Source organism: Sminthopsis crassicaudata, chromosome 1 (genome assembly GCF_048593235.1).
Source record: "Sminthopsis crassicaudata isolate SCR6 chromosome 1, ASM4859323v1, whole genome shotgun sequence".
Lineage (NCBI taxonomy): Eukaryota > Metazoa > Chordata > Mammalia > Dasyuromorphia > Dasyuridae > Sminthopsis > Sminthopsis crassicaudata.
Window position 1 is genome coordinate 738,307,337 of NC_133617.1, and position 22,575 is coordinate 738,329,911.

At 50.9% G+C, this 22,575-nt stretch overlaps 1 protein-coding gene across 1 annotated transcript in view; it reads right to left on the reverse strand.

Moving 5' to 3' along the window:
* Positions 1-22,575, reverse strand: part of FLNB (filamin B) — a 131,244-nt gene that overhangs the window by 2,723 nt on the left and 105,946 nt on the right. The window contains 17 exon segments of the mRNA XM_074284281.1: positions 543-746; positions 1,057-1,275; positions 5,686-5,862; positions 7,497-7,629; positions 11,022-11,137; positions 11,231-11,368; positions 13,885-14,151; positions 14,559-14,681; positions 14,796-14,948; positions 15,465-15,668; positions 16,256-16,414; positions 16,825-16,998; positions 18,298-18,426; positions 19,386-19,526; positions 20,331-20,433; positions 21,158-21,196; positions 22,265-22,512. Coding sequence (XP_074140382.1) covers positions 543-746; positions 1,057-1,275; positions 5,686-5,862; positions 7,497-7,629; positions 11,022-11,137; positions 11,231-11,368; positions 13,885-14,151; positions 14,559-14,681; positions 14,796-14,948; positions 15,465-15,668; positions 16,256-16,414; positions 16,825-16,998; positions 18,298-18,426; positions 19,386-19,526; positions 20,331-20,433; positions 21,158-21,196; positions 22,265-22,512 — 2,727 coding nt within the window.

Genomic DNA, 22,575 nt, shown 5'->3' on the forward strand with positions numbered 1-22,575 from the left:
ATTTAAGAAACAACAAGCACAATAATATGTTATGGGTGGAACTGTGAAACCACTTTGGAAAGCAATTTAGAATGATGCAAATAAAGGGAGTAAAATTTTGTCCATAACCCCTTTAAACCAGAGATTCCATCACTGCACTTGTATCCCAAGGGAGCCATTTTTAAGTCCACATATATTCGAAAATATTGACAGTAGCAATTTTGTGATAACTAAGAATTAGAAACAAAGTAGCTGTCCATCAACAGGGGAATGGCTAAACCCATTGAGGCACGTGGATGAACTGGACTATTTCCGTGCAGTAATAGATGATCAAGCCTGGAAAAAGCTCTTTGAACTGATGCAGATAGAAGTGAGCAGAGAACAATAGACACAAGAATTACAACAATGGGATAATTGATAATGATGATGTTAACAGAAAATGCGCTCTGCCCTTCTTGCTCCTGCCCAGCATATTTTTCTAGGGTCGGGGGTTCAGTGGCTTGATTTTGGACAGGCGGGCTCCAGCTCCCCCGGCCCCCCAAACCTTCAGGGCCTTCACTTACCCGCCTTGCTGCAGTCGACCACGAAGCTGCTCTTCTGGCCCACGAAAGCTTTCACGAGCCCTGCTCCCTTTGAAGTCACTTTGCTGGCATCCGAAGAAGCTTTGGGGACAGCGCTATAGCAGGTTTCTGTGGAGGATCTGGTCACTGACTCAACCAGGATGGAAGACGTCTCATTGGCAGAGCCCGGGCTAACGAGACGTTGACCTGGAGAACCAGACATGGCAATCTGTCACTGGCTAAAAATCACTGGCAGGGGCTGTCAGAGCGCCAGTCCCCCCAGCCAGAAGTCAGGACTCCTGGATCCCGATAATCTGGGGGTGGTTGGGTTTTGGGGTTTTTTTGGGCCAATGCTAAGAGCAAGGTCACATCTGGAGAACAGATTTTCTGGGCCAGTGATGACGGGGCTCATGTCCACCCCAGGCTGGGTTTTCAGCACCAATTCAGGCCTGAGGGCCCAACAGAATCAGCTGCTTCTATAGCCAGCCACACACCCCTGAGGAAGCCCCACCTTTACCTGTCACCTTGGCCTTGAAAGGGCTGCCAACGATGTGGTTGGGTCCGCCATATTTCACACCGATCAGATAATTCCCAGGAGCCATTGGTGTATACATGACTTTGTAACCTTCTGGAGTCTCCTGGCAGTCCATTTTGACTTTGGACGGTCCCTCAATTGTAACAGACAGTGTCCCGGGGCCAGCTCTGGTGGTATTGATGAAAAACTCCGATTGGACGCCTGAAAGGAAAATCTTCAGTTAGCCTTTACTCAAGGAAAGTGGTCTAACAGAAAACAGGATTTGGAACCTGCCCTGACCCAGGAAGTCGACTTCACCTTCAAAGCTCGGCCCTGAGGCTTTTTGGCCGAGGACTCCCCATCATTTCCCAACTCTGTCTAATTAATGGTCAGAGATGCTCCTTAGTCAGTTCCCCAAGTGGTTTTTGCCAACAAGAAAGAAATCTGCCGTCACCTTCCTGTGTTTAATCAAGTCGGCTTCTGTGGTCCACACCAACAGCCAGCCGCCACCTTTAGACTTGGAGGACTGTAGCTGCTTCAGAGCTGGAATGGACCTTAGAAGCCTTTTGTCTAGCTCCTCTCTTTTTTACAGATGGGGAAACTGAGGTCAAAGGCACTGTCAAGCTGATGGTAAGTAGCACAATCAGAACTGAAAAGTCCTCTGGGCGCATTTCTGAATAGCATCCATGCCTGGTCCCAAATGAGGGCTGGGCCTCCAAGGGGAGTTACCTGACCCAGGAAGAGATAAATAAGCAAAAACTCAACCTGTTTCTGGGATCTGGGGTTTATCTGGGATCAAAAAAAAAGAATGGACCCAGCTGCTGAAAACAGTGTTTTTGGTTTAATTATAGCCACGACTCCAGGAAACGAATTACTTTTGGCCGTCACTAAAACAAAGGAGCTGCGATCAGCAATCTCCAGACACAATCCAGATGTTCCCCCAAGCCTCCAGCAGCTCCCCCAGCATCTGGGGTCCCAACTCCCCGCCCCGTCCGCTCGATCTGGTCTTGTCACAGTTACTAAATTCAGTCCGTTCTGGGGTGTTGGGGGGGGGGAGGGAAGAAGAAGGGAGTGGACCTCCAAATCTCCCTCAAAAAACCACAGGGTGCAGGAGCCACAGAGCCTAGACCTGCTGCCTAAATGATAAAAGACTGCACCTCTCCCACTCCCCCCCCACCTTCTCCCACTGTCCCAAGCTCTGTCCGCCCAAAATCTTGCCTGAATTCAGGGCCAAACGTCACAAATCTGAGAACCCACAGGAGTCCACCGAGGCTGCTTCTCTACTAAGAGTTTAGGGGAGGCAGGAGCAATCGGGAGAGGTGGGGCTAGGCGGGGTAACCCAAAAAACCATGTGGGCTGTCTGAGGCACTGTGGGCTCACCAGGTCAGCCAACAGAGCCGAGATAAGGCCTCAGGCCCTGTGTCCCAGAGGAGGGAGGCCGTCAGCCCCAGCCGGCCCGCGCCGGGAGGATTGGGTTCAGTTCTGGGCGCCGTACTATGGGAAGGGAGACGATAAGCTGGAGCACGTCCAGGGGAGCCACAGGGGATGGTCAGCTTGGACAGGGCTTGGGGGAAACACGGGCACAAGAGGAAGGACAGTCTCAGGGCAGATGAGGAGAGCAGTGAGGGGGTGGGACAGAAAGCAGTTTGGGAACGTGGAGGTCCCACCCAATTCTGATCAGAGAAGTGGGCAGAGGACTCCTACCAAAGCACTTAAGGGTTACCGAGGTCCCTCAACTCTGACACTCTGCTTTGTCCCAGACTGGTTCTGATGCTGCGAAACATTATGGTGGTCTCTGCACCTCAGTCTCCCCAGCAGTAAAATGGATTGTAACTCAACCTTCCTCCCTTCAAACAAGCAGACAGCCAGGACGGGGCTTCCCCTGGAGCCAGAAGTCTCTACTGTTACGACCATGAGGGAGCCTGGAGCTGGCCCGTTTCCACAGTACTCTAACTCACAGGGCAATGACAGAGCCAGGGGACTCTAGCTGAAGGGCCAGAAGTGACCAGTCCGGCCTCTCATTGATGAATGAGCAGAGGGAGATCAAGCAACATGAGTTACATAGGTCCAGGGCTGGAAGAGAACTCAGCCATTGGGCCCAACCATCCTATTTTACAGATGAGTAGACCGAGGCTCAGATGGCCTGAGAAATTCTTCTGCTGACCACAGGGAGCTGGCTGCAGAGTTAGCAAGGTCAGGGTTCAAGGCCCCCCTGCAGCCCAGCTCAGCTCTGGGACCCCAGGCTGTCGGGGGAGCTCTGGAAGCCTGGCCTGGTCCCTGGCTGAGGTGTGAGGGTACAAAGCAGGGGCTGACTTTAGTTATGGGAAAGGGTCTCTTCACCACAGGTTCCCCCGACACATGGACAGAGGGGAATCCCATACAATGGCAGAAGTCACCCCAAACCTTCTCCCCACCGGGGGGCAGGCGATACAAGTGCTATTGGGCCCACTTTATAGACAACAGCCCAGAGCCAGGCCTTGAGGCCCCCGAAGCCACTGATGGGCCCGTTATATCCACCCCACCTGCCCTCCCTTTGGGGGTGGGGGGGGGCAACCACCGCCAGGGTCTCCTGGGATAGCCGGGACAGCCAGCTCAAAAAGGCCACGGAACCAGCTTCTCTAACAATGGGGCCTGCTGATGCTCCAGAAACAAGATGGGCTAAGATGGGATGTGGCGGGGGAGGGGCAGGCTGAGACCAGAGAAGGGGCGTCCATCCTGCTTGTCACTCTCCCAGATGGCCTCCACCTGGAGCCCCAACACTGGCCCGGCAGGAAGCACCCGGGCCTCCGAGCTGCAGGACAGAGACCTTCCTCTGGGTCCGCAGCCCGGCTGAGTTGGCTCAGACCAGGCATCTGGAAAAGACCCAGGAAGGGAGCAAAGGACACTGGAGAAGCCCCCCCTGACCTGGGGGCTATTTACCCCCCTGTGGGGTTCCCCACCTTGCAGACTAGGTTCCTTCCCTGCACCCCCTCCCCAAGCTCAGACTGAAACCTTAGCCCCGGCAAGAGCAGGAAGCAGGAGAAAGCAGCATTCAGGAGGCAGGGTGGCAGCGGGCGAGGCGCAGTGGGCACAGCCTGGCAGGGCTCAGAGCCATCGGGCTGGCCCAGGCTGCAGAGCAGCAGCCTGATGGAGACCCCGCCTGGGTTATCCTGGGCCCAGGCCCAAACCAGCCGTGCACTCAGAAGGGAGCAGAGGGCAGAGACAAGCGGGCCCGGCTCTCCACTGGCCTTGCCCCACATGAGGGATTGCCTTCTGGGAGCGCTCAATAAGGCCTTGTTCCAGCAGGTCAGGGCTAAAGTGGGGGGTCAGGCGGGGCTGCAGCAACTCTTTCTGCTCCCAATTCTCTGGACAGAGTTCTCCTCTTTCCACTGCTGAGAGGACCTGCGACCGGGTGGGCTGATCCCAGAGAGCTCTGGTGGCAGCCTGGTTCTCTATATTGGGCCAGACCTCCCAGAGGCAACACATACCCCCCGCCTTGGTCCCCTGCGGCTGAAAGCCCAGCACGATGTGCACCCCACCTGTCTTGGACGACTTCCCCTTCCCCGGCGTTCGGCAGAAACAAAGCTGAACTGTCCAGGAGATCCAGGACCGGCCCCCGTCCGCACAAGGCCCCCCAGCAATGGCCTCCGGGCCCAAGCCTTCTCCCTCCTCCAGGACAGAAGCCCGCACTCTCACAGGGAGCTTGTCACTGATACCCAACCCCATCTCTAAAAGGAACAGGGACTCACATTCACAGAGCCGCTCCCAGTTTGCAAAGCCCATTCTTCCCGCCCACTGGAGGTACACAGTGCCCGCAGTATTCTCTGTCCCACAGAGGGAATGGGCTCACCCAGCCAGAAACCCAGCAGCCTCCTTTCTGCTTCCCCTTTCTCCAGGCAGCCAGTGACTGGAGCCCCGCAGGCCCTGGCCTGGTCCAGGAAGGCCCACGCTCCATCTCGCTCCCGACATTTACCAGACGAATCACATCCCATCTGTTCACCTCACTTGTAAAAGGGGGGACTGGATTTGGGGGCCTCGAAGGTCCATTCCAGAGCCAAATCTGGGATTCTCTGATCTCAAGGTCAAAGGACCAAAACCCAGAAGTAACGGATAAAATCAGCTTCTTAGGAAATCCATTAAAAACCCAGAAACTCCTCAGAGAATAGCGGTTCTAATTGGGTGGGCTTTACACTCAGCTAGTGAGGACCCTCCCCCATTATGTGGGGGTTGCCACTGATATTTAAATATCAATATAGAAACAATGCTGGGGGATAGCCAGGGGGCGCAGTGGAGAGAGCACCAGCCCTGAAGTCAGGAGGACCTGAGTTCAAATCCGGTCTCAGACACTTAACACTTCCTGGCTGTGTGACCCTGAGCAAGTCACTTAACCCCAAATGCCTCAGCAGCAACAACAACAACAAAAAGAATTACGGAGCAGCTGAACAAGGGCTGTGACTTTTAAGCTGAAATTCATTTCACCACAAATGGTTACTTAAATGAATGTGATCGTCCATACAAATGTTCAAAGTTCAGTGTTAATAAAGCCTTTTTTTGTAAATAAAAAGGCATTTCCCATCATCCTTAGGCAAAGTAACCGGGAATGATCCGGGTTAGTAATTAAAGGCTCCGGTATCTCCAGAGGCAGTTAGTTACCTGTGGTCCCCCCTTCCAGGCCAGCTCCATAAGCAGAGACGAGAGCCGGGTTTCCCGCTTGTCCTGGATCCCCGACACGAACTTTAAAAGGGCTTCCAACAACGTGGCTCCCGTTGAACTTGACGTCGATCGTGTGAATGCCGTTCTCGTGGGGAATGAAGCGCACGGCGTACTTGTCTGTGAATGAAGAGCAGGAAGAAAAAACCCAGATCAGGCTCAGAGGCCTTGACAACTTCCTTCCCAAGTCCTGAAGCCTAAAGGAAAGATGGCCTAGTCAGCTTTTCAGTATCTCATCCCAGGGCGGAAAACTTCAGGATTAGACCTGCCCCGGACTACTTTGGGGGAGAGCTTCCAGATCCCAGTTCTTACAGCAACATAGGACATCAAGACAAAAGAGAACAAAGCCGTCTGAAGCAGACTCCGGGTACTTCCCTGGCAGGGAGGGGTCTTCAAGGTGAGGGGAAATGTTAAAAGAAGATGAAAACATGCGGCAGCCCCTTCTGGCTTATGAGGAGCGTGCTTCATGTGGCGTAGGCTTAACTAGGTGGGAGACACTGGTCAATGACTTAATTTCTCTGGAGTCTGCTTTTGTGGTCTGTGACCCGAGGATCAGGAGAGTGTGGCCTAGTGGTCAGAGAACTGGCCCTGCGCCAGGAAGTCCTGGATTCGAGTCTCACCTCTGACACGCACTGACTGTGGAGTCTTGGCCAGATTACTTAATCTGTTGGAGAATCCTGCAGAACAGGATTCTAATTCGCATTGATAGAGGGAATTTCCTCCTCTGGGAGGTTCCCTAAACCAATAAAACCCCAAGAGCAGAGATCCCAAATTAAGAACTAGAAGGGATCTCAGAAGTCATCCAGGAAAACTTAACCAAGATTCAAGGAGGGCCTGAAAAAGTGACTCACTTAGCAAGAGATACAGAGGGCAGAATTTGAATTTAGGTCTTCCAATTCCAAATGGGGGAGACTCTAAATCACTTCTCAGATTTCAATCTGATCATCATTCCTTCCAAGGTTTGTCCCTTTGGACCCAAGGATTTAAAATATTAAATATTGATTAACAAATATTTAATTAAAATATTAATACTGAAATATTACTCTGAAAAGCCTACAACTTGATCAGTTTCTTCCTATTTCTATGCAGACTACAGAACCTCTGATTCTTTAATGGACATTTCCAAGAACTGCTGGGACTAAAAGATGAAAAGGGCCACGTGGGCAGGTGTTGTGCCCGTCCGCCAGCTGCCCCATCCCGTGCTGAGCCTGCCCCCATCAGGAGAACCAGAGTTTGTGTCTCGACTCGGCACAGCTCATCCAAGGCCACCTCCAGGCCTTGGGCAGATATTAGGGTTTGTCATTAGTGACCCAGCAAACAGGGAGAGTCTAGGGGAGCATGAAGGGACAGAGAGGCACGTCTGTTCAATTTCTGGACATCAGCTAATAACTCCAGTTGGCCAGAGCAGAAACAAAGGAACCACACCTGGAGAACTCTGTACCGAGAAGGACCTCCTCAAGGTCAACATCCCGGGACAATGGTCGCAGACCAGCCTTTCTCCAAGGGTTGTTCTACTCTCTTCAGAGTTGAGTAAAAACTAATTTATTTAGTTTCACAGACAAAGCACAGAGGTAGGAGCTGGACCGGGGCACCCATGGGCCTTTGGGGAGCTGGCTCCCGCCCCAAGATGTGCCTCGCTGTCAGCGGCGACAAAGGGCCTGCCCTTTTGCTCCCCACCGCACCCCCAGTCTATACAGCTGACACAACCTTGCTCTGGCTCTGGGGAAGGGAGGTCCCAGGCCCACTGGGCTTACCTGGCTCCAGCTCGGACACGTGGCACTCCTCGACGGCGCCCGAGGGGCTGTGGACTTTTGCATCGATCTTGCCTTTGGCCCCATTCAACCTTATCGCAAAGGACGCTGGCTGGTTAACTTTTAATCCAGACTCCTGAGTATTTAAGACACCAGAGAAGTTAGTTTTCTGGGGGGTTTCCTCTGAGTCATTTGGAGCACTCCGAATGGAAACCGAGGCCACAGGTTCCCCCACAGCAGACTGTGTCCGTTTTATACAACAGCTGCTGATGCCGGGGGAGAGAGCTCAGCTCACAGGTAGGGTACAGAGTGACAGGAATGTTAGAACTGACTCCTCCCGGGGAGGAGATGGCTCCCTGCTTTATCTCCGATTGTGGACTCAGGCCCTTAATTTGTTAGGGGGCTGCTGTGGCAGAGGGGAAAGGACCAAGCTCTGTGCTGGCACATGCCCTGCGGGGCTAAGATCGGGTCACAGGCCCAACAGCCCACAGAAGGCCAACTAAACCCCAGCTAAGGTGGAGAGCTTTCCTTAAATCTCAGTGAGGAGCGTTGCCAAGGGTGGCCCTCAGGACAAGGGAAGCAGCACCATGTTCTCTGCCCTAGTTTGGGGGACATTTCCTTATCTGGCCCATGAGACCACAACTTTGCAGACAGAAGAGCTGAGGATTCAGAGAGTGAATCCCCATCACTTAACATCTTGGGAAGAGAAGGCTCAAAGGAGCTAAATGGATTCCCAAAGATAGAGATAACAAGCCACAGCAGCAGAATCCGACCCCAGAGCCTCTGATTAGAGGGCCAGATTGGTTCCTCCCTTAACAGGATCTGACTAGTCTTTTTCTATCTATTCGTTAGGAACACGGAGATCCAGAAGCGAGTTGTTGCTAGTATGCTAGGCCATACCCCCCCATAGCACAGATATAGCACTTCCCCCCCCCCCATGCCCGCTGACCACAGACACCCTCTTTACACGGTTCCCTAACCCACAACCAGAGCTTTTCTGGTCTCCAAGGCCCCCACATCCCTTTTCTTTCCAATACTGGCTCTTGTCAATGAAGAGCCATCACTTAAAGGTCACCCCAATAGGGTTGGGTTATCAGTATGCTCTAGACACGTTTCTAGGTAAATTCCTCAGGCACAGGACCATTACTTGAAACTTCTCCAGATCTGGAGAATATGCTAAGGCTTGTGGTCCATTAGGGACTCAGGATTATTATTATCCAAATGTGCCCTGATAACAAATCCCAAGGAGGTTCCCCCACCCCCACCCCCGCCCAAGGACCCAAAGGAAAGCTTTTAGTATACTGGGTAGATCACAAAGGATGAGAAGGTGGATGACCTGTGCTCTGTCTTGGTAGATACCAATGAGCTCAAGGGACCACAAAGAAAGAGAGATTATTCTCAACAAAATTTAACATTTTTAAAAAAAGTCGCCAAAGGAGCACACCCGCAGCTCTGGGCTCCCTGACACCTTTCCTAATTCACAGCAGAGGTTGCCCACATAGATTTACCATACAGCTGGATGCCCCATTCAGCAGAAGGTTGGAGAAGTGGGCCAGTACTGAGACACTCCCCCAACTTTCCATCTCCCCGGGATATAGCAGGCCAACGGGCCAAGGGGCATCACATAGTGACGGCCCACCCCAAATACATACTTCTAGCCAAGGCTGTCCGGGAAGGGCAAGCCACTTACGTTCCACCAACCTGTCTGTTGGCCCCATAAACCTGAAGAGGGAGATAACGGGGCCAGAGGCTTGAGACGCAGGGAGACAATCTCCTGCGTCCTGAGCAGGTCAGGGCCTTATCTCCCTCTGAAGGCTTGGGTGGCTGGCAGAGACAGGAATTCCTGTCAAGAAGTCTTTAAATGAAACACAAGAAAAACATCGAAACCACGATAACTAATCTGAAGCCTTGTTCTTCTTCTGGGTGATCGGGAGGAGGGGGGCGCTTCCTGATGGGAGGCAGGGCCGAGAGCCGGCTCTGTTCTTAGAGAAGCAAATAAATCTTGGCAAATTACAAGTAACCTCATCATCAATCGCTACCGCGCCTCACTGTGGGTGAGAGATTAAATACAAAGTTGGAATGGGCGCCAAGAATGAGGCAAGGCTTCAGGAGTAACAAGGATAAAAAATGTCATTTTTCATTAAGATTCTCGCCAAGTTATCATGACTTGGTTGACAAGAGGCTCAGAAATGAATCTATTAGAATAGCCTCGGTATGAAGTTCTCCCATAAGCTTGGGCTCTACATTCTTTCTCCCTTGGTCCAGAATGACCCAAGGAGCGCCCCGAGATAAAAATGCAATGCCCATCAGTGGAGAGAGACACTTTGGGGACTGACTTTTGGTTCTGACCCAAGGAGCGCCCCGAGATAAAAATGCAATGCCCATCAGTGGAGAGAGACTCTTTGGGGACTGACTTTTGGTTCAATGTCCTCCTGACAAGAGGAGATACCTAGATTCTTTTCCCCCTTAGCTCAGGGGGGCAAGGGTTAATTTCCACAAAGAAACACTTGGGCCAGTTGGAGTCAGCTGTCCAAATACTGGTCAGCCAGCCCAGGAAAGGGCTTGTCTAACAAGTAAGTGACAAATTCCTCACTGTCTCCGGGAGGCTCCCTGATCAGCTCAGCACAACTCTACCTGGTTCCTGAAGGCTTTCCCTGCAACTGGGTCATGGACAGTCTACACTCCCAGCAGCCAAGATGCTTAGAGTTATTAGAGTTAGATATGGATATACGGGTCCTCAGTCCTTGAAAGAACTAGACCAAGAATGGCACCAGAGAAGGAGGCCTTGTAATTGGAAGCCAAGGGGCTCTGCTGTTAGCACCATCTTCCTTCTCTGTATTTGTAACCCAGAGCTTGACCCATAGCAAGAGGCATAACAAATGCCTTCTTTAAAAAAAAAAAAAAAAAAAAAAAAAAAAAAAAAGAGCAAAAAAATAACAAATTTAAAAATTAAAAACAAAAAAAACAAAAAACTGAGTTTGAATCTGAACTTAAACTCATGTGCCCAGGGGCAAGCAGAAAACCTCTGGGCTAATATAGTTTCTTGATGAATAAAATCTGTCTCAGTTAATAAAACTTGAGAGCAGGACTGCTGTGAGGGGAGCCCTCAGAAAATGATAGAAGCATTAGAGGCAATGAAGGGTCATGGAGACAAGTTCAGGAGCTGCCTCTGCTCTGTCTAGACCAGCCATGTGGCCATAGGATATTCCCCTTAGGCTCTCAGGACCTCCGCCTCTTTAACTGTAAAATCAAGGAGCTGAACTCAATGATTTCTGAGATTGGCCAACTTGAAAGCAATGATTCTATGATCATAGGCAGAACTAACTGATTTTTCCAGCTTGGTACTCACTGGTCCCGAAGGCCAGGAGTTTTAGGGGACACATACATCCTAAGGCCTATTCTATGGCTGGAAAAAAAAAAGGGGGGGTAGCCACTGATCCTTGGGAAGGATAGGGGGAGGGCAGGTGAAGAACAAGGCCCAATCAGTCAGTCTGTGGTCAAGCATCTGGATGTTTCCTTATGTCTCACCTGAAGGCTCATAACAGTGAGTCTGCGGGCGTCGTCAGAAGGGGCGATGATGGGCACCAAGTAGGGGCTCTCTGGGATGTGCTCGTCGTTGAACTTGATCGACACCTCGTAGTTACCTGAGGGATAAGAAAGCCGGCTTGGGTCAGAGCGCCCGCAGGACCGCCGTTCCCCAATGCAGCTCAAACCTCCCACTCGCCTCGGCTACGTACCAGGTTCTTGAGCAATGTAAGACACACCACACGACCCGTTTTTGTGGTCGTCGAAGGCGATTTCTGCCTTACTCGGTCCTTCGACGGCAATCGAGAGACCTCCAGCCCCTGCTTCTCTGGTCCAAATGCTAAATTCAGCTGGAAGGAGCAGACACACAGAAGGTCGTGGTCAAAGGAAGCCATCGCCCTCTCCCCCCCAAACTCCTCCTTTATGCTCTGAATACCTGAGTCCATCATGTTAAGAGAGCTTCTGGAGAGGAAATGCCCTTTACCAATACAGACGGGCTGCTCCCTGACACTAACAGGCAGAGCTGCCTGGAGCAGGAAGAGCTACAGTGACTCCCAGAAGTGCCTTGAATGCAGATATTCCCTACTCTACAACTGGCCAATTCACTAAATATCTATTAATCACCTACTAGGTGCCAGGAATACAAAACAGAAGCCAAAGACGGTTCCTGCTCTCAAGGAGCTTACAAGATAAAATGTAAAATATAGAATTGTAAATAATTAACAGAAGGCACTAGAATTGAGAGGGGTCGGAGAAATCTTCCTGTAGAAGGTGGGATATTAGTTGGGAAAGAAGTCAGAGCAGAGGAGGAAGAGCCCTGCCCCCAGGCATGGGCGAGAGAAAATTTCAGAGCTAAGAGATGGAGGACTTTGTTGATTATTCAAACCAGGGTCAACATCACTATATTGAAGAGTAAAGCGAATGGGGCAGCTGGGTGGCCCAGTGGATAGAGCACCAGCTCTGCACTCAGAAGGACCTGAGTTCAAATCTGACTTTGGACATTAATGGTATGACCCTGGGTCATTTAACTTAAATTGCCTCCAACAACAACAAAAGAATTTATATATATTTTATTCTGTCTCTTGTTTCACAACAAGACAAATGTGGAAAATATGTTTTATATGACTGCACACGTATTACTTATTTCAGACAGTTTGCTATCTTGGGAAGTGGGGAGGGGAAAGAAAAAACTTTGGAACTCAAAATCCTTCAAAAATGAATGCTGGGAGGTGATTCAGGCCAGTTCCAATGGTCTTGTGAAGGAAAAAGCCATCTGCATCCAGAGAGGACTGTGGGAACTGAGTGTGGAGCACAACTTAGCATTTAATTTTTTTGTAGTTGTTTGCTTTTTGTTGTTGCTCTTTTTTTTTTTCTTTTTTGATCTGATTTTTCTTGTGCAACATGATAATTGTGGAAATATGCATAGAAAAATTGCACATGTTTAACATAGATTGGATCACTTGCCATCAAGGGGAGGGGATGGGAGGAAGAGAGGGAGGAAAAAATGTGGAACATAAGGTTTTGCAAGAGTGAATGCTGAAAATTATCCATGCATATGTTTTACAAATAAAAAGGTTTTTTTTAAAATTAATGCTGAAAATTGTGTCTTTATGTGTAATTGGAAAAAATAAAATAGGATTAAGTAATTTTTTTTTTTTTAAGTGGACTGGAAAGCTTTCAGGCACACTCCCTCTGACCCTTGTTCTTAGGTCATCATAAATCTATAATTCAGAGTTGATTTCCTAATAGCCTCATGGATCCTCCTCCATTCCATTCCCACCTCCCCACAAGGGAAAGAGACAGGGACAAGAACATTTGTTATAATTACACATTTGGCAACATTCAGATTTTTCCAGTTTCTAAAAACAATTGACCAGCTGTAGACTGAGAAGTGGAAGGGACCCAAGGGTGTCCCAGGGCTCAGACTCAGTCTGTCTTTTCTTTTCCCATTATATTATTTTACTCTGGGATTTCATCAGCTCCCATGTTTTCAGTGATCAGCTCTGCTACGGATTTCCAGGCCCACTTATCCACATCACCTTCCCAACTGTCCACCAGATATCTCAAACCCAACATGTCCAGAACTGAACTCAGGACTCCTCCCCACCCCGCTGTGGGGGATCACCTCCCCCCTATCCAATCTGGGGCCCTTCTGTGGACTGGACCTTCGTCACCTTCCTCCTCCTCATCCCATACCTGGACTACTTCTGGATAACCTCCCCCCCCCCCCAAGCCTCTGGCCCTTTTCTCTACTTCCAGAGGCAGAGATCTGACGTCACTCTCCATCCCCACTCTGATAAATAAATGCCAGCTGTTTCAGTCACCTCAAGGATCAAAAAGAAAACCTTCTGCTTGGGGTCCAAAGTCCTTTTACAAGGGGCCTCTCCTTTCCCAGTCTTCTTATAGCTTTAGGCTTTAATCATGACCCCAGGCCTCCCGCAGAGCCCTTCTGCCTCCAGGCATTGTCCCTGGTTGGTCCTCCCGTGGGACCCTGGCTGTCCCCACTCTTTCCCTCCTGAATTCCTTCCAGCTCCAGCTAAAATCCCACCTTCTACAACAAGATTTTCCAGTTGCCCCTTCAGGCTTTTTCTCTGCCAATTATCTCCCAAATGGGATGATCCTGGCTGCTGCCTGTGTGCCTGCCGACTGGCTTTGCTCCCATAAATGCTCCCCACTGGTTTCCTCAGCAGAGGTTCCCACCTTCCCCATGACCTTGGTTGGTCAGTGGGTGTCTTACCATGGCCCCCGAGGACCTGCTCTGGCCTGTCTGCACTGCTGGGGACCCTGGGAAGGTCCCCCCTGAGGCCGGACCCAGGGGCTGCCTGTTCCTCGTTCTAGGGAGACCCCGTGCAGCGCCGCTGCTCACCTGGCACTCCTGCTTCTCCTCTCTCCAGGCCGGGGCCCCCAGCGCGGACTTTCTGGGCACCCCCTTCCCCGAGGGGCCCAACTGTGAACTGGAACGGGCTTCCTGTCACGTGCTGCCCTCGGTACTTGACGCTCACCGTGTGCACGCCCATCTCCTGGGGCACAAACCGGACACAGTGGGAGTTCTTGCCCACGGGCACAATCTCGGCCTCCATCGTGCGGCCGGAGGGGCTGGTGACGTGGGCCGACATGTCTGCACTGTCTATTTCTTGGGGTGAAAAAAAAAGAGTGTATGTGATGAATGACATTACATATGATATTGCATTACAAGTGGGGAGGGGGTACAATCGGGCAGCTTTGGGACCAGTTTCTAAGGCATCCAGATGAAGAGCTCTTGCCATGAGCACTTGCCTTCTGCAGTGGAGGGGGAAGCCCTTTGCTCAGGCAGGAATCAACAGAGGGGGCTCTGCCCGCCCCGAGTGATTAGTATTTGAGTCTTGCTGCCGCACGTGGCCATCCCCCTGTCCAAGGCCCGGGGCCCCTTTTTTTTGGCTGATTCGAGCAGGGAAGACACAGAGCAGCCATTGGACCTCCGTAGGGGACCAGTCCTCCTCCCCAAGCTGCTGCTGGCCTGTCAGCATTCAGGCTTCTGACCGCACACCCGCCTTGGCTTACCTGGGATTTTCAGGTTGAGGTCACAGATGCTCCCAACAGTCGCCACCGACGGCGCTCGACTTGGGCGCGTGATGCTTTCCTTGACCCTGCCTTCTCCGCTGATTTTCACAGTGAAGGGACTCCCTGGAAAGAACAGGGGAAAGAAAGGTGGTCTTGAAGCTGTGTGAGGGAGGGTACGTACCCCAAGTGTTTAATGTGAGCAAAATCCAAGCAAGGCCCACAAGCCGGCTTCTGTACCTGGGACATGTTCATCTGCAAACTTGGTGGACACAATATAAACCCCCGGCACCGTGGGGAAGTAGGACACTTTACAGGTGCCATCTTCAAGGTCTTCCGTCTGGATGTCCACTTTGCTGGGGCCTTCCACCGCCAGGGATATGCCGCCGTAACCTGAAGGACACACACGGCGGGATCATCAACCCCAAACTGCCCGATCAGAATAGGCAGAGGCTCAAGCTGCGGACATCGCCGTGCCTGCCCTCACCAGAACCGGCCCCAGTGGCTAATGTTTCTCATGGACTGCAGCACCCCACCCCCTGCCCACTTCTGGAATTCTAGACCACAGTGACCAGACCCTTTCTGACAAGTGCACCCCCAAGGCCTTGGGTACCACAGGACGGTGCAATCACAGGTCTGGAGGCCCAACCTTTCCAAGACTTATCCACACAGCTGCTAAGTGCCCAGTGCAAGAATAAAGCCTGAGACCCTCCACTCCGGTACCCTGCCCCGGGCCAGGATGCCTCAAGGGGAATAAGCCAGACTTCAAGATACGAAGGTGATGGCGGGCACTTAGGGGTCCAAACTATTGGTCTGTTACAGGAAAAGGGGCTTCAGGGCATGGAAGATGCTACTTAGGGGGAGAGGGAACCAGACTTTCCTCAGCAGTACTGGGGCAAGCAGACTGACCTGCATCCCTCGTGTCAACAATGAAGTCGGACATTTCAAAGGTGCGCCCTTCGCTCAAGCCCCGGCCTGAGACTTTGGCCCTGCGGGCATCTCCAATCTCAGACTGAACCACCATGATGGATACCGGGCTGTTGGCCACGTGGCTGCCATTTTTCTTAATGCTGACCAGGTGTTCCCCGACTTCCCGGGGGATGAAAGAAATGCCTGAAAGAAATGGAAACAAGGGGTTTTGGGGGTAGAAGGGGAGCATGAACCCAACCCAGTTTCACAAAGAGTTCTGTCCCTTGGGCAGCTTGGTGAATGAAGTCTGTACTTCTCAGAATCATGGTTTTAAATACTAGAGGGAAATGTTAGATTTTAGTTAAAAGTCAGGGAAAAATAAAATGTACTTTGTTTTTCCCAAACAAGCTATGGACCCCCTTAAAATCACATTCCCCAGATTGAGATCCCTGTCTTACAGCACCAGCCATTTCAGGAACACTATAAGCACTGAGGACGAAGGAAAAAAATGAAATCATTTCAGCTGAGATTTGTTTGTTTCAAATGTGCCAAATGGCAGTCTTAGAATAAAAGGAATCACAGGACACAAAATGCCAGGGCATGGAGCCAGACCATCTCTGGGTGACCAAGCCGCCCATGACGAAGGAAATCTCCCCACCCACCGCCACATGACAAGCAGACATCTCTCTAGGCGTTAGGTGGAGACCTAGGGGAAGGGGCTGCTGCCCCACTTTTCCCATCCAAGAACAACAGAGCAGACACCGGGAGCCCGGACCTGACAGCCCACTCACCAATGTGGTTGTTGGGGAGTCTCTTCAAGAGGCAAGGCTCATCTCTCCCGGACGGCGCTTTGATGCTGGCGGTCAGCGTGCTCAGGTCAGTCTCACTGATGTCCAGCAGGAAGTCGGCAGCTGAGCCCAGCTTCACTTGGGAACATCTCCTGTTGTTATCTGCGGGGACACAGACACACAAACATACCACGGCTCAAATTAATCTCTCTGGGCTTTCTCCTACAAATAGCATTAACTGTGTGACCGGGTCTTAGCTGTAAGTAAACTTCACAGGGTCCCATGGATGCTATAAGGAAAATGTGTGATTTTACCGAGGGAACGTCGTCCGGTCCAGATCATGTTATACACTAGCAGTTGTGGAGGCTTAGGAAATGGCCTGAATCTCCTGGACAGGAAGTGCCCCCAAGCAGGGGGAAAGAGGGTGGAAAAAAAGGCCCCTGACCCAGGGTCCTCCTACCTCCACATCCAGGGGACACAAGGGCACCTCAAAACACAGGCTGTGTGGGAGCAGCCACTAGGTGGACAAGCCGCAAAGCCCCTCCCCGGACTCCAGGCTGGGGCTCCCCTACCTGTGATCTTGGCGGTGAAGGGGCTGCCAGGTATGTGCTTGTCATTGTACTTCACCAGGATGCTATAGTCCCCGGGGAGCGTGGGCAGGTAGGTCACTGTGCAGGTGCCGTCCTTGTTGTCAATGCAGCTGATTTCAGCCTTGGAAGGCCCCTCGATGGCCAAGTCCAGTCCCCCTATCAGACGGAAAAGGAGCTTTGCTTTCAGGGGGAATGGGGCCAGATATTGCTTCTGGCGAAGTGGCAGCGATCCCCGATCATCCACGGGATCAGGGGGGACAATGGCTGTCACTGCAGCCACCCCAGGGCAACTCTGCCATGGAGAGGGCCCCCACAGGGTGGGAACCACATGACCCCCTGCATTCCAGCCTGGGCCGTCTGCCTTCCAAGGATGGGGGTAAAAACAAAACAAAACAAAACAAAACAAAACAAAAAAAAAAAAAAAAAAAAAAAAAAAAAAAGGAGGGGGGAGAATAATAAAAGTAAAAAGCACCCAGCAGAGAACAAAAGAAAACCTAAAAAGAAACAAAGATGGACAGCTCGACACAACGTGTAGTATTCCCTTTAGAGGACTTCTTGAAATAGAAATTTATTGCTTGATATTTTGAGTCCTTTTCTCATGTTCTGCTGTGCACGACCATGGGTTTTTCCTTTTCTTATTTTGTTAAAGTTTAAAATCACTGAAAATTATCAGAGAATGCCATGGGCCTTATGAGAAAGAGGCAAAAGCAACACACCAGGTTCTGTGTCTCGGGGTGCACAAAGTCACTGCCGTACTGAGATTTGGGGAAGAGTACCCCCTCTACCAGTGCACACGGAGACCCTTCCATGGCTCAGCGGACAGCCTAATGAGACCAGTGGCACAGTGCTTGAAAATTTAGGCCCACCTCAATGGAATAGGGAGCCAGGAATGACTTTATTGGATGTAGACAATTATATATAAACACTTTTTTTTAGAGGAATTCATCCTGTAAATGTATATGAATAATATGTATATAAATATCTAATAACATTTTATACATATATATATTAGGAAAGACTTCATTGGAATTAATTTTGTGGATTACATAAATGAATATCACATAAATATAAAATATTTTTAATTATTATCAGGAAGGACTTCATTGGAGTTAATTTATTTTGTGGATATTATATTCATATATTATATACGTAATACTATTACATTATTATATACATAAATACAAGACTTTATTGGAAGTGCGTGTGTGTATGCCCAGTGGGCTGGGATGGGAAAAGGATCAGAATTTCAGGCCGTTTCGACTCAAAATCTATTTCAAGGCCTCCTGTTCTAAGAACAGACTTGAATGGATGGGGCAAAGACTTATGAAGGAGCTGTGATCCTTAGACTCCATCAGCAGGAATCCCTGCGCCCAGGGGCTCCCGGGATCAGCACGCCCTGGCAGACTTCAGATTCCAGGGCTCTCCTCCTCATTTCCCCACCCCCGAGGCACTCACCCTCTCCCGCATCCTCAGTGACGATGGTGAAGGTGGCGGTCTTGTTGGCGACGCCGTACACCAGGCCGGGCCCATATGCTGACACGCTGCCGCTATTTGGGTAGTTCACGTAGAACTGCAGCGGGCTCTCTAAGTTCCCAAAATGAAAAACAAGGGAAAGGCCAGTGAGGTCACTTCTAGCTCGCATGAACTCTCAATTCGGGATCATAAATCCCCAGGTGCCCTGGGGGGCTGGGAGCGTCACCCTCTCCCCCCAGATGTGCAGAATGGGGCCTCCTCTCTGGCTTCTGCTCTCTGAGCTGCCACGGGCAGTGCCAGAGGCAGAACTTTCTAAACCCAAGGCTAGCCCGCTAAATCAGTAGGCCATTCCATTGTCTCAGGGTTTTCTCCTCTCCCTAGATCAGGAAGATATTCTATTGGCCTTTATTCTGTGAAGTATAAAGCAAGGGGGGAAATCAAGGAAAAGCTTGAGGCTCTGTAAGAAAATCCAAAGAAATGGGTTTTTCTCACAATTTTAGAAAAATGGGGAAAATGGCTAGACCGGGCTCAATCACACGTCCCTAACCCTCAATACCGCCAGGAGGTGGGAAGCAGGTACCAACAAGTTTGTTTTTTCCCCCCTTTTCCAGTATACTTTTTTTTATAAAGCTTTTTATTTTCAAAACATGTGCATAATTTTCAACATTCACTCTTTGCAAAACCTCATATTCCAAATTTCTCCCCCTCCCTTCCCCCCAGAGATGTTAAACATGTGCAATTCCTCTACACGTAATTCCACATTTATCATGGAGAGTTCTCCCAGTGGCTCCGTCCTGCCCCTTAAAGTTTCTCTAAGCCAAGCTGGGCCGACCCTCGCTCCTCAGACTTTCCTTTGATTCCCTCCTTTCGTCTACATCACTGATATATGGCATGAATCAGGCTCCAAGCGTTCTCTACCAGAACCCAAGATGCAGGCCTGGAGACACCAAAGACCACTCGATTTTATGAGACTTTGGGTCCTAAAATCCCCCCCAGAACCCTTAGCGTCCATTAGCCCCTGAACTCTTCTCAGGCCGAGCGGCCCCGCGGCCCAGCCAAAGGCGACTCACCCGGGATGTGGTTCCCCATGTATTTGATGTGCATCTCGTGCAGGCCGACCTCAGTGGGCGCGTAGCGAACCGTGACAGTGCCATCTTTGTTGTCGACGATCTCGGGGACGGCCGTCTTCCCGGAGGGCATGTGCACTTCCCCTGGGGACAACAAAGGCAGACAAGGGGGCTTCAGGGGATGAGCTGCAGCTGTTTTCCTTGAAGAGGTGGATGCTTTGGCTAAAGAGGCCTTTAAAAACCCCCGCAGTTTGGGGCGTCCTGAGCTGAGCAGTCAGCACATAGACATACAGACTAAAAAGTTGCCAAGCCCCGTATAACAAGAAGATGGCGGCCAAATCCCTCTCCTTGGCGTTCACACAGGACAGCAAGTGTCTAGTGGGAGATTTATTCTCGAAGTTACGTAAGAACTGACCTGGAGACAGCCAGGGCTCAAGCAAGGATTCAAAGGTAGGTCCCCTCTCAAATAATATTAATGGTAGTAATGACAACTGGTATTTTTATAGACTTTTAAAATGTGGAAAGTGCTCTTTACAAGCGTTAACCCGGAAAGTGAGAGCTATTCTCATTCCCATTTTCAAGATGATGGAACTCAGGTAGGTGAACATGAAATCACTTGTCCAGACACAGCTAGAAAATGAGTCCAGCTTTGGATTTGAATTTGGATCTTCCTTCCAGGAGGCGCAACGCTTTTTAAAAGCAAAAGCCATCCTTGCAAGCCCAGCCCTCAATGAAAAAATTAAAGCCAGAGTGGGTTTGATGAATGCAGCAAGACCCCAGAGGAGAGAGGGGTTCCTGGGACATCTCTGCAGCTTCCAAGAGGACTGCGGGAGGACGGCACACCAAGTGAGCCAAGTCAGCCTGGACTGAAGGTCTGAGAGGCTGCTCTGACCAGGGCGCCCAGGGAGCACTGAGGATCCGAGAGGCAGGGCTGACTGGCTTACTTACCAGTTACTTCTCCCTTCCGCACAGCAAAGGGAATGACCAGGTCAAAGGGCTTAAATCCCAGGCCATTCATGTCACTGACGGGAACGTAGGCTTCTTCCGTCACCTAAAAACGGGAGGGGAGACGGCTCAGGCCAGGAGCGTAGGGTAACCCGCGGGAAAGCCAGAGCGGGGCAGAGCAGCTGGTAATTTTGCAAACCGATTACATCGGGCCTGTGTTCTTCAGAGCCGAATTCTGCCCAACCGAGGAGCGTGCAGTGGATGGGCTGAGGTTCGAGCACCAAGGATTTGGGGGTTCAAGCGTGCCCAATGGCTGGGACAAGACATTATGTTTGTAAAATTCCCAGCGGTACCCAAAGGCATCAGGAAAAAAGACAGTTTGTGTGTGTCTGTGTGAAGGCCCCAAAGGCTCAGCCTGGAAAAGGTCTGGCCGGCCCCGAGAGAAGCAGCAAAGATCTCGATCTCAAGGAAAAACCAGGTCTGCGAGGGCAGGTTCAGCTTGCGCGGGACCCCGAAGCCCCTGCTCCTCAGCGCGGACCCAGACCTTTGATTAATACGATTAGAGGTGACCAATGGTACTCATGGGGCGTGGGCTATGGCATTTAGGCTCCATTAGAAAGCAACAAGCACAGATCCCAGGATGATTCTGAACCCTTCTAAAAGCTACGGATCAACCGGACAGACACGCGGACGAAGAGCACCCGGGAAGCGTGAGCGGTCCCAAGCAGCAGGCCGGAGGCGCTCTGAAATGAAGAGCTACGTGAGGAGAAATGTGTAAAGGAGGGAAAAAAGTGTACCCAAGGACTGAAGCCGGGGGGACATGCATTTACCGGCGCCTCCTTCATTACGGCAACGTCCTCCTCTGTAGCCTGGTTAGTGGCAAATGGAGATTAGTCGGGTACCCCAACAAGGGGGGGCTCCCCCTACCCACAGAAAAAACCAAAGACCCTCCCCCTCCCTAGTGAGAAGAGTGGGGGGGGCTGGTAATAGTCCCCAAGACTGGCCCAAGCTGTTTCTTGTTGGCCTTTATCTAAGGGCCCCACATCTCGCGGACATCATGTCGGGACCAGTAATTGTGACTGTCAGCTTTTAACAGACATGGAGTCAAGACTTACACAGAGCTGCCCGTTCTCAGGCCGTGTCTGAAAATCACAGGAGCACAGCTTCAGAGCTTATTTCCTTTACCTCTTTCATGTAACAGGTGAGGAAACCAAGTCCCAGAAACTGAAGGGACTGATGAGGGATGGTGAATATAAACAACACTTGACATGAAATAAAAATTACTGCTGTTCACTTTTCAATCTTGCCTGACTGATTCTTCATGACCCCCTGTGGGGGTTTTCTTGGCAACTACTTAGCAATTTCCTTCTCCATCTTTTTTACAGATAAGCAAACTGAGGCAAACAGGGTGAAAGGACTTGCCCCGGGTCATACATCCAGGAAGTTTCTGAGGGTGGATTTGAACTCAGATGCTCCTTACTTCAGGCCTGGCAGTCTATCCACTGTGTGACCGAACTGCCTTGGGTTCAAATTCTGGCTTTGCCATTTTCCACTCTGGGTCTCCACTGGCTCTTACATAGACTGCTATATCCCCTCCCCCAAACTCCACTCCGCTGAACCAAATCCAGCCTCTCCAGGTAAAATAACCGGAGAAATCCAACTGTCTGAGCACGATTTCTGAACGCCCTCTAATTAAACAAGCTAACATTATCCATCAAATCTTTTGTCTGCTGCAGAAAGAACCCACGGCGAAATGCAAAGTCATCCTGAGAGGACAAAGGCTCGTGTATCTAGACCCTAGGGACCCTTCACCCCCCCTCACAACAAAATCTGGAAAGTGTTAAAATAACGCCTACAGGGAAAGGCAAGTGTCTGGACTGCAGAGCCCGGCAGCACGGCACAGAGGGAGCCACAACGGCAGGTCAGGGCAGCCTTACCATGACGGTGAAGGGGCTGTTGGGAATATCCACTCCCCCAAAGCGAACGTAGATGACGTAGGTCCCGGGCTTGGCCGCCGTGTAGAAGATGTCGTAGGTTCCATCCTCGTTCTCGATGACCTCGGCTTCTACTTCCGCGCCGTCGGGGGTCAGGACCGTACAGGTCACCTTGCCTTTCCCAGCAGTCTTAGCATCGACCACAAAGCCAACTTCCTCCCCAGTTTTGACAGTGGGTGCGATCCCAGGGCCTAGAAAACAGGCAAGTTTGCAGAAAGTTCAACCAGAGCAGAGCAAGTGAAAGTGCTTCCAAA